The 11065-nt window shown below is 41.2% G+C and overlaps 1 protein-coding gene across 5 annotated transcripts in view; it reads left to right on the plus strand.

Annotated features, from left to right (window-relative positions):
* Positions 1-64: 64 nt before the first annotated feature.
* CCNDBP1 (cyclin D1 binding protein 1) overlaps positions 65-11065 on the plus strand; it is a 33150-nt gene continuing 22149 nt past the window's right edge. For 3 of the 5 annotated variants that reach the window (XR_014148124.1, XM_081829544.1, XM_081829543.1), the window contains exons 1-11: positions 65-275; positions 436-495; positions 762-841; positions 3540-3621; positions 4374-4470; positions 4872-4945; positions 5720-5796; positions 6284-6564; positions 8083-8143; positions 9357-9403; positions 9659-9769. Coding sequence is in view for 4 of the 5 variants with exons in the window: in XM_081829544.1 (XP_081685670.1) it covers positions 167-275; positions 436-495; positions 762-841; positions 3540-3621; positions 4374-4470; positions 4872-4945; positions 5720-5796; positions 6284-6564; positions 8083-8143; positions 9357-9403; positions 9659-9769 (1079 nt within the window). In the remaining variant the exon portion in view is untranslated. Of the gene's footprint in view, positions 276-435; positions 496-761; positions 842-3539; positions 3622-4373; positions 4471-4871; positions 4946-5719; positions 5797-6283; positions 6565-8082; positions 8144-9356; positions 9404-9658; positions 10136-11065 lie in introns of those variants that run through there. The other 2 variants (XM_081829545.1, XM_081829546.1) reach the window with 2 other exon arrangements.

Consider the following 11065-nt stretch of genomic DNA (forward strand, 5'->3'; position numbering starts at 1 on the left):
CGGGAGATCGGAAGGGGTGGGGCGGGGGCTCTGGGGCGGGGCCGGGCGGGTTGTTGCCGGAAACGAACCTGGGTCTGTGACTCCCGGAAGTTAAGCGCCTACGGCAGTGCGGCCCTGGCAGCTTCCGTGGCCGCTTTTGTCTGGAGGTTCCAGGCGATCTACTGAGATGGCGAGCGCAGCTGCACCTACAGCCGCAGTCCCCACCCTAGCTCCGCCTTTGGAGCAGATCCGGCACTTGGCAGTGGAGCTGCGGTTACTCCTGCCTGGAGTGCGGGGTAAGCTGACGCCCTTGAGACGGGCGACGGCAGGGGCGGGCTTGGTTCGGGAAGAGGCTGGCTGTGGCGCGGGCGGAGGCGGGGGCACGAGCTGGGGGTGGCTCCGCTTACCTGTGCTCTTCCTTTTGCCACCGCCCGACCGACATGCTAAACCCACTAGTCGGAGAAGCCCGAGAGACCACCAAGGAGTTTAATCCTGAGACGTTTTGGAGGAGACTCAGTGAGTGCCTCTCCTGTTGGGGACTTAGCATTTCTCATCCTTCCAGTGTACCCCACCCCTTTCCCTCCCGCTTTTACCGCCGCCGCATCCTCTCAGTGGGGATACTTCACCTTACCCATCCTTTGTACTTCGAAGTTTGGGATATGAAACATTGATTTTGGGAGGTGTTTTTGAGACGTCTCAGCCGGTGAGGCTGGCATCTTCAAAGCCCATGCAGCAGCTGCAGGCTCATCCTTTTGGCACTAACGTATTGGCTCCTCCCTCAGACGCGGCAGCTGTGAACGTGTCAAGGGAAGCCACGACTCTGACTGAAGTCTTCTCTCGAGTGCCACTGCCCTCTCCACAGGTGGGCTGTACTTTCCTGGAAATCTTGTGCTGCATCGTTCATTAGGAATCCAGTCACTTTCTTTCCACCTTTTACACTCAAGCCAGGGCATTTATTTTCCACACCTGTCAGATAGGATTGCCGTTCTCAGAGGATTGCGGTAAGGCCAAATTGCCAAGTGCGGTACCCGGCACGGCGTAGGCAGGTCTTCTAAATAGGTATCCGTTCAATATGCGGTTCATCCTGGTTATTTCCTTTCTGATATATATTTTTTAAACACTCGCTATTTGCTAGGTGTTTTCACATACGTGATTCCCATCTGACAGATGAGTAAGCAGCCTTAGAAACTCAGGTTAAGGTAAATAAGCAGTGGAGCTGGGATTGAATTAGGGTCTGTGATGTCTAAACTACACCTTTTCTGTTATACTACATAATACCCTTTTGTATCGAATTTCTTTATATTTAATCAGTAACATATGTATACAGTATAAAATTCAGAAGATGTTAAAGTTAAATGTGCTAAAAAGTTTATATTTCCCCTCCCCAGTTACTTTTGTGTTATTCCATATATATTCGAGGCATATACACACTTATGTGTATATGCCTGCTTTTTTACACAAATGATAGGATACCATAAACACTTTTCTGGACCTTCCTTTAAAAAAAATCAACAACATGGATTGCACATTGATTCTTAGCACATAAAAAGTTGCTCAGTTCTTTGTAATGCTGCATGGTATCCAGTAGAGTGGATATAACCATAATTTATTTAACCAATACTTCATGTGGACATTTAAGCTCTTTCCAACTTGTAACTATTATAAACAGTGCTGTGGTAAATTGCCTAGGACAATCTTTGTATGTATGTGTATCAGAAAAAAAAAATTTCCAGAAGTGGAATTGCTGGAAAAGGAATTTATGCATTTTTATTTTTCATTTTATTTTTTTAAAACATTTTATTATTTGAGGGAGAGAGAGTGCGAGCACAAGCAGGGGGAGTGACAGGTAGAGGGAGAAGCAGGCTCCCGCTGAGCAAGAAGCCCAATGCGGGCTTGATCCCAGGACCCTGGGATCACGACCTGAGCTGAAGGCAGATGTTTAACTGACTGAGCTACCCAGGCGCCCCTGCATTTTTATTTTTAAAAAGATTTTATTTATTTATTAGAGAACACGAGTGATGAGGAGGGGCAAAGGGAGAAGCAAACTCCCCGCTGAGCAGGGAGCCCAACTCTGGGCTCAGTCTCAGGACCCCGAGATTATGACCCAAGCCAAAGACAGACGCTTAACTGACTGAGCCACCCAGGCACCCCAAATGTATGCATTTTTAAATAACCTGTTACTGTAAAACTGATGAAAGTAAACATGTTGGCTATGACCAGGTATGCTTTATGCCGTTTTTCTAGAACTAGGTATACTTAATTCAGAAGTAAGGTTATTTTAAAATGGCGTATTCATTGCCTTATTTGGTTTTCATAATCAATAGTTTCATTCTTTTTCAATCTATATATCCAGATGTTTTGAAATGAGAAAATATTCTTTTGCTGCACCTATAATGATAAACTCTCTCCCTATCAACTCCAGAGATCTATGATGAGAAAATAAGAAATGAATTGTTTGAGAGCATTTTAAAAGCTTTGTGCAAGAAAGAATATTTATTTTAAAGGGAGTAATATTACCTTATTTTTCTTATCTGTTGCCTCCTTTCTTTCAGATATACTCAGGACTTGTTGCTAGAATTCAAAGCTAATGGGATACCATGAGGAGGTAGCATAGTATTATTTTTCTGTACATGCTCAGGACAGTGGTTTCATTCATAGGTGAAAAGTTTTAGTTTTATTTGAATTATATGTATTTGAATGACGATTGTTGTCTTAGGATCTTAGCACGTTAGTTTACTGAAGAATGGCTTTTTTTTAATTAATTTTTTTTTTTTATGTGTTTGGATGTTGAAGCAATGTCACATTGCCGTAAAAACTTTTAAACACTTACTCTCAGTCACTGTGCTTATCCACCATCCCAGACTGGTAACTGTTCAGAGACTGGCACCAATCTGTGGACCACATTTTATGTAGCACTGGCTTAGAATTTAGCAGAAAAGTGAGGACAAGGAAGATAGGAGAAAGTCAGTGACTGCTTAGAAGGAAAATAGTCAACATTGAGCAATGTAGAGTCTATGCTAATTACCTTTAGATATATTGTGATTCTGTTAGAGAGAGAGATCAGACACCTGGCTAATGGTCTATGGGTTGGCAAACTTTTCTCTAAAAAGTCAAATAGTAAATATTTTAGGCTTTGCAGGTGAACTAGTTAACTTCGTCCTTGTAGTGTGAACACAGCTGGAGGTAATACGTAAACGAGCATGGCTGTGTGCAAGTAACACTTTATTTATAAAAACTGGCCCTGGGCCATAGTTGCCAGCTCCTGGTCTAAGATATGATGAATACCTCACAGCAGATCATGAGTATCTCAGGATGTAGAGTATTAGGAATAAGTTTTTCCTGCTGTTTCTTAATGTTTTATTGAGTTGTCCCCTCATTCTCTGGTGTCCAGCTAACTCCTCTGTGCTATGTGGCAGGAACAGCACAAGGCCTAAGTCATAATGGGGCTACAGAAAATGTTTGTAGATCATGCTGTACAGACATCTCTCTTTTACAGTAGATGGGCTGATGAATCTAATCCATTTTTTTTTTCATTCTGAAATTGATCCATCACCTCATAGGAAACCCAGAGGTTCTGTGAACAAGTGCGTGCTGCCATCACGGCAGTCATTGCAGTATACTATTCACTTCCCAAGGATCAGGGTAAGCCACTGTGTACACAGAAATGTTTGGTTTATAGGGTAGATCTTTGCTAATATAACAGCTTATGTCTTGAGACTTTTCCCTTGTTCTCAATTTGAGCATGTAATGTAACTTTCTCTCATAAAACCCTCATGGATAATTTTATAACATCCATAAATAAGCCTTTATGCTAAGGTACAGATGCTGCACCACCATCTTCCCTGCTTTGCCTGACTCTAAGGCTTTTAATTCTCACTGGCTCCTCCCTCTCTAACCCATTCTAACCACTACAGATGCTGGATCTATAGGGGCCTCCCCAGTCTCCTCCACCCATATTACATCACACCCTGTTTCTGAGCTCCCTTACAGTTAAGTGAGCTCCAGCTCTGCCCGTAGATTAATGCTTTGATTATAATTGTGACAAAATTATAAATGAATACATGTCTCATGGATCTTCAGGGTTAGTCACAGATGGTTTAAACTTCAAGTGTTTCATCCACCGTTGTCAAGGGACCATTGACCTTAATGAATGGATACATGCTGTCCTGGAAAGATTTTGTTCCTGATCTCTCTTGGAGAACAGTACTCAGGAATGGTGGGAGGAGCAAGAAAATGACATGGGGAAATACATAAGACCTGAGTTTTGTGTTGGCACTGCAATTAAAGCATGTGGGTGTGCATTACCTCAAGTTCTGAAGGGTTTAAATGCTCAAGAAAGCAGATGGTGACTTCTGGAAAGAAGACCAGGCTACTTAGTCTTTGGGTTTCTTTAGGAATCACCCTGAGAAAGCTGGTACGGAATGCTACTCTGGACATCGTAGATGGAATGGCTCAGCTTGTGGATGTGCTTTTCATTACTCCAGCTCAGAGGTAGTAATGCCACAGTTGGGGTTATCAGTTAGTGGGGTTTCTTGCTTCAGGGAGGGAAAAAAAAAATCTTTTTTTTTTTTTTTTTAAAGATTTTATTCATTTATTTAATTGACAGAGACAGTGAGAGAGGGAACACAAGCAGGGTGAGGGGCAGAGGGAGAAGCAGGCTTCTTGCAGAGCAGGGAGCCCGATGCGGGGCTCGATCCCAGGACCCTGAGATCATGACCTGAGCCGAAGGCAGACGCTTAACCGACTGAGCCACCCAGGCGCCCCCCCTCCCCCCAAAACCTCATTTTCCCAGCAAAGTTACTAACAGCTAAGATTGATGACTAACAGAAAGGAGCTTTTTAGGAGAGAAGAACCTTGGTTATTGATATACCCTTATTGATTCCTTTCTCCAGCCCAGAGAACAGTGACCTTATTTCCTATAACAGTGTCTGGACTGCATGCCAGCAGGTGCCTCGGATACCAAGAGGTGGGTGAGAGTGGGAAACAGGCCACTGACTCTGCTGGCCAAAGCAGACAGTTCTCTCCTATCTAGTTTCTACTTTTGTAGCATGGATGTATTTTAACTTATAGTTTAGTAGAGTACATATAGTTTACCACCAACATCAAAAGATAAGTATTAATATTTTTTCTCAGTGTTCTTAGTTCTCATACTTTTTTTAGCCCTCTTTCTGGGGCCCTATCTTGTTGAACAAATGTGGTTTGTTCTACTGGTCCTGCCCAGGACACACTGAAGCACTTCTGAGATGGTGCCAGCTGGGTCAAAAGCAGTGTTCGTCCAAGAGGACGTTGATGAGAAATATCGTGTGACCATTTTTTTTTTTTTTTAAGATTTTATTTATTTATTTGAGAGAGGGTAAGAAAGAGGGAGAGCACGTGGTGGGGTGGCAAAGGGAGAGAGAGGAACAGACTTCCAGCTGGGCAGGGAGCTCAACATGGGGCTCGATCCTAGGACCCTGGGATCATGACCTGAGCCCAAGGGAGATGCTTAACCAACTGAACCACCCAGGCACCCCTCGTGTGTCCATTTTATTTCTTTTTGTGGTTAACGATGAAAAGCTTTTTAACTCCTATCTGGGTACCTAGACGATGGGTATTAGAAAAATTTTACATTAAGCCACTGCTCTTGTTGACTATCCTGGGCACTCTCCTCAAATGGGAACACAATTGGTTGTCATTTGCAGACTTGACAGAATTGTAGGTTTCTTCTTTTATTCTAGTGCTTTCTGATTTTCCCTCATAGATAACAAAGCTGCGGCTCTTTCAATGCTGACGAAGAGTGTGGATTTTGTGAAGGATGCACATGAGGAAATGGAGCAGGTGAGGGTAGATGAGAATATAAAGAAAGGAGATGGCCTGGGCGCCTGGGTGGCTCAGTCGTTAAGCGTCTGCCTTCAGCTCAGGTCATGATCCCAGGGTCCTGGGATTGAGCCCCGCATCGGGCTCCCTGCTCCTCCCTCTCCCACTCCCCCTGCTTGTGTTCCCTCTCTCGCTATGTCTCTCTCTGTCAAATAAATAAATAAAATCTTCAAAAAAAAAAAAAAAAGAAAGGAGATGGCCTAAGCATTGACTCAATTAAGTCCCATCCTCACTCCTGAATTTCGACTCCCATCTCCTACCCTATGCCATTGTGTGCTTTAGTGCCATTCCCCTCTGTCCATTGCCGGGCTAGGAGAGTGAGAACGGGGTTTATGAAGTGAATCAAGTCTGTGGCCATTGCTTAAATACCTCTGGCTGATGTTTTGGGATAACTCAGACATGATGCTGAAAGTATAACAGTCTCTTTTTTTTTTTTGGCATGTCTTAGGCTGTGGAAGAATGTGACCCATACTGTGGCCTCTTAAATGACACTGAGGACAATCCTGACAACTATGGTGATGAAGAGGATGATGGGTTGGGGTGTCCAAACAATCGGGACTTATATTGGTCAGAGGAAGATCAAGAGCTCATAATCCCATGCCTTGCACTCGTGAGAGCATCCAAAGCCTGCCTGAAGAAAATCCGGATCTCAGTGGCAGAGAATGGGAAGAAAGATCAGGTGGCCCAGCTGGACGACATTGTGGATATTTCTGATGAGATTAGCCCTAGGTAAGCGGCATCCCCACTTGAAACATGTGAGCAGCAGCATATCTTAGCTTGTGCTGTCACCCCAGGCTTTTCCTCCAGTTTTTTATTTTGAAAATATTCAACCTATAGGAAAGTTGAAAAAATATTGTAGTAAACACCCATATATCTTTCATCTAGATTCACCTGTTGTTCACACATTGTTTTCAATATTGGTTCATTTCTCTATGGATAGATGTGCCATTTTCCTCCTGAACCATTTGAGAGTAAGTTGCAGACATCAATGACATTTCACCCCTAAATACTTCAGCACTTATCTCCTAAGAACAGACATTCTTATTATTACATCCAAGAAATTTAACATTGAATAGAATAATAATTAATATTCAGATTTCCCCATTTGTCTCTCAAATGTATTGTATAGCCTTTTTTTTTTTTTTTTTTTTTTTAACCCAGGGTTCTGTCACAGTGTCACATTACATTTGGTTGTCATCTTTGCAGTCTGGTTTGGTTGTAGTCTCTTGCAACTCTAATAGTCCCTGTCCTTTTTAGTATTTTTTGACTTTGACTTTTTAAAGAATCTAGGTCAGTTGTCTTGCAGAATATCCAAAAAGTCTGAATTCATGTGATTGTCTTTTTCATGATTATAGATTATATTCAAGTTAAATATTTTTTTGGCAAGGATATCACATATTTGAGTGTTTTGTGCTTCTCATTGTATCATATGGGGGAGGCACGTAATGTTAGTTTGTCCCATTATTGGTGGTACTAAATTTCATCACTTGGTTAAAATATGCCCACTTGAGTGGCGTTCCATGGATAAACTCCACTTGCATCAGTTATTAAATTAATGGTTTCAGATCCTCCCTTTTTTTTTTTTTTTAACATTTTTATTTATTTATTTGACAGAGAGATAGAGAGCACAGATAGGCAGAGTGGCAGGCAGAGGGAGAAGCAGGCTCTCCGCTGAGCAGGGAGCCCGACGCGGGGCTCGATCCCAGGACCCTGGGATCATGACCTGAGCCGAAGGCAGATGCTCAACGACTGAGCCACCCAGGTGCCCCTGGATCCTCCCATTTTTAAAAAATATTTTAGAGAGAGCAGTGAGCAGGGGAGCACGGGGGTGGGGCAAAGGGAGAAGGAGAAGGGAAGCAAAGTCCCCACTGAGCACGGAGCCCAGAGGGGTGGGGCTCGATCTCCAGACTTGGACTCAGAAATCGTGACCTGAGCCAAAACCAAGAGTCAGACTCCTAATCCACTGAGCCACCCAGGTGCCCCCAGATCCTCCCATTTTTAACTGAATCATGTCCTATTGTATGGGCCAAGGGAGTTCCCCCCTCCCCAGCTTCCTAGTGAAATGGGGTATGTATGTGTTTAGTAAGTATCAGTTGAATTGATTCTGGTTACCCAGTTTAAGGAATTGAGAGGCATTTATGGGACAGTTAGGTTCTCCCTGGTCACATCCTTAACTGTGTACTGGAAACCACCCAGTTGAGCTTTGTTCCTTTTTTGTTAATGGTTATTTTTGCTTTCTGCCCTTAGCGTGGATGATTTGGCTCTGAGCATATATCCACCTATGTGCCACTTGACTGTGCGAATCAATGTAAGTACCAGCTTTGAGGGAATAGCTACTGACCTAACTGGTAGGATTTCACTAACCACTAGTATTTCCTTTAAGCTATAGGGAATATATTTATTTGTTACATTTGGATGCAAGTACAACAATAATGTCACAATTCTTACATGTATTTCTGCTTGATAAATATTTACTGAAGCCATGAGTCTTGGTAGTACTCTCTTCCATAACCACTTGGGTAATCACTTAGAAGAACCCAAAGACCTTAGAAAATGCTACTTTGAAAAGAAAGTCTGAATTACCACAGTACTTTAGGATCCTATTAATCTAAAGTCATTAAGTTTCTGAATTCTGGTGTAGGCAAAAATACATGTCCACAAACATACTCTGTTCTAATATAAACACATTGGGTGATTTAACTACAGAGGGTCAAGCTCTTTATAAAAATCTGGTTTTATTGTATTTTTTCAAGCCCTGGGTACTGTGCTAGAGAGAATTCTCTTGTCTTCTTTTTAGAGATTCAGATTATCTCTACAGTTATTGGAAAGAGAAGTAAAACTGCCAAATGGCTTATATCTTACATTCAGAATTATCAATCCTAGAAATATTTGATAAATTAGATGGTGGAAATTAAATTCATCAAATGTTTCTTCACAGTATGTGAACATCTTAAAGTAGAATAGGATCCTTTTGGTGGTAACTTTTTCTTTCCACATCCACTTTTTAAAAATTGACTTCCTAAGAAATAAACATCTTTAGCAATATGCCTTGCCATTTACCCCAAATAAAAATTTTAAAATGTGTAACATATATTGGTGGCATATGTATGTCCTCATGTTATCTTGTTATTGGTGTACTTAAAATTCTGTACATAGGTTTTTTTTGGTTTTGTTTTTTTTTAAAGGAACACTAGCTGTTTCTGCTATATATTTGGAGCTATCCGCAGTTGGGGTAAATTCAGGTTATAGTCTAACTTTTTCTAGTTTTTTAAATTTAAAAGTATTAAAAAATTTTAAAAACTTATAGGAATGTTATAGCAACAATATTAATAGGATTTTGTAAATAGAGAAGAATCCTGTAATCCTACCACCCTAATCTAATCAGAATTTTTGTTTTTGCAGTTTCCTTCAAGGTTTTTTTTTTTTTAATAGTTCATTACTTGAGTCTTTTAATATATCTTAGCTCTCCTTCCCTTTTTATGTGGGGCTCAGGGTGAGTAACTTCTTTGTTTCTTTTCTAGTCTGCGAAACTTGTATCTGTCTTAAAGAAGGCACTTGAAATTACTAAGTGAGTATGAGGACTTCTCATCAAATAGCTTTTTTGAGAATAAACCCATCCAGTCATTCTCAATTCCTAAAGCCCCATTTCAAGAAGTGGAAGAAGGTGGGTGTGGTGTTTTCTTTCTACTTCAGTTGTGGAGCAGCTAAGTTTCTACAAAGAAATTTGCCTTGTCTTACTAGTTTCCTCTGTGCTCCCTGTTGAGAGTAGATTTTCCCTTGACAGTATAAATTTAACTGCTCTTTTTCCCCATTCCATTTGCAGAGCAAGTCATGTGACCCCACAGCCAGAAGATAGTTGGATCCCTTTACTCATTAATGCCATTGATCATTGCATGAACAGAATCAAGGAACTCACTCAGAATGAACTTGAATTGTGAGTTTTCAGACTCATTTGTAGTCTCCTCTCTCCTTACTATCACAGGTAGCCTCTGATGTCTTCTTTTAAAATGGGGCTAGAATGCTCTCTGGATCAAAAGGGAATTCCTGCCCAAATTTGTCAAGAGACATTATTACCGAAGATTGTTGGTTAGGACAGACTGACAATTATTTATAAACTATACGAGTATGTTATCTTTTTCTGTGCTAGATTCAGATGGTAATTGCATGAGTTTGTGTTCCTGAATCGCCTTTCAGAGATTCGTGTAGAAGCTGCCTTATTCCCTATTTGCTATAAAGTGTGTTTCATTGTTAAACATGTTGATAGTCTTAATAAAATGCTGACCTGCCGATAATTCAATAAGTACCCTTCCAGAGTTTCTTTCTACCAGAAATACAGTGGGTTGAGACTAGCACATTGCTCTTTCATTTGGATTTATAGGTCTAAACGTCTGATTCTGATCAGAACTGTATTCAGAATAAAAACACCTGACTTTATTTTTATTTATTTTTAAGATTTTTATTTATTTATTTTGAGAGAGAGAGAGCATGAGCAGAGGGGGTGGGCAGAGGGAGAAGCAGACTCCCCGCTGAGCAAGGAGCCCAGTGCGGGACTCGATCCCAGGACCCTGGGATCATGACCTGAGCCGAAGGCGGATGTTTAACTGACTGAGCCACCCAGGTACCCAACACCTGACTTGATGACTTCAAAGCTCCTCTCAGTGCTTCAGCAATTACATATTATTATTCTTACCATTAAGTCCTTCTGAATATTATTCCATCCATGTCTCCAAAATTATTTTTTAGTATTGAGCTCATTTGTTAGGTTTGTCCACTTTATTGAACAGGTTTGTTTTTCTTATGCATACTTGTATTATTGTTCTGTTACATATTACATCTGTTTCCAAATGTAAATACAAAATTTTTATACATCAAAAATTTGTAAATGTATAAGAGAGTTTATATAGTTTTAAGGGCCTTTTCAGTTAATCCTTTTGCACAATCATCATGACTTAATTATATTTTTGCATTGGTCTGGAAGATCACATATTGGAAAGCAAGATAAACCTGTATGATGTGTATTCCGGTGACCTGACTTAGCCCTTATGCCTGTACTGCAGGTCTCCACAACATCTAATGCCAGTCCTTTTCCTTGCGTGGGTGCGACTTATCCCATCTGCCCTGCTGATGTCCCCAGGGTCTTTTTAGGTATAATCAGCCACAGCATTCATTCTTCTGAGCAATTAGTGGGTACTTGGGTTGAAATTCCTTACGTCAAATGAGTTTTAATTTA

The sequence above is a fragment of the Leptonychotes weddellii genome, chromosome 9 (assembly GCF_054177405.1).
Source record: "Leptonychotes weddellii isolate Sample4059 chromosome 9, ASM5417740v2, whole genome shotgun sequence".
NCBI lineage: Eukaryota > Metazoa > Chordata > Mammalia > Carnivora > Phocidae > Leptonychotes > Leptonychotes weddellii.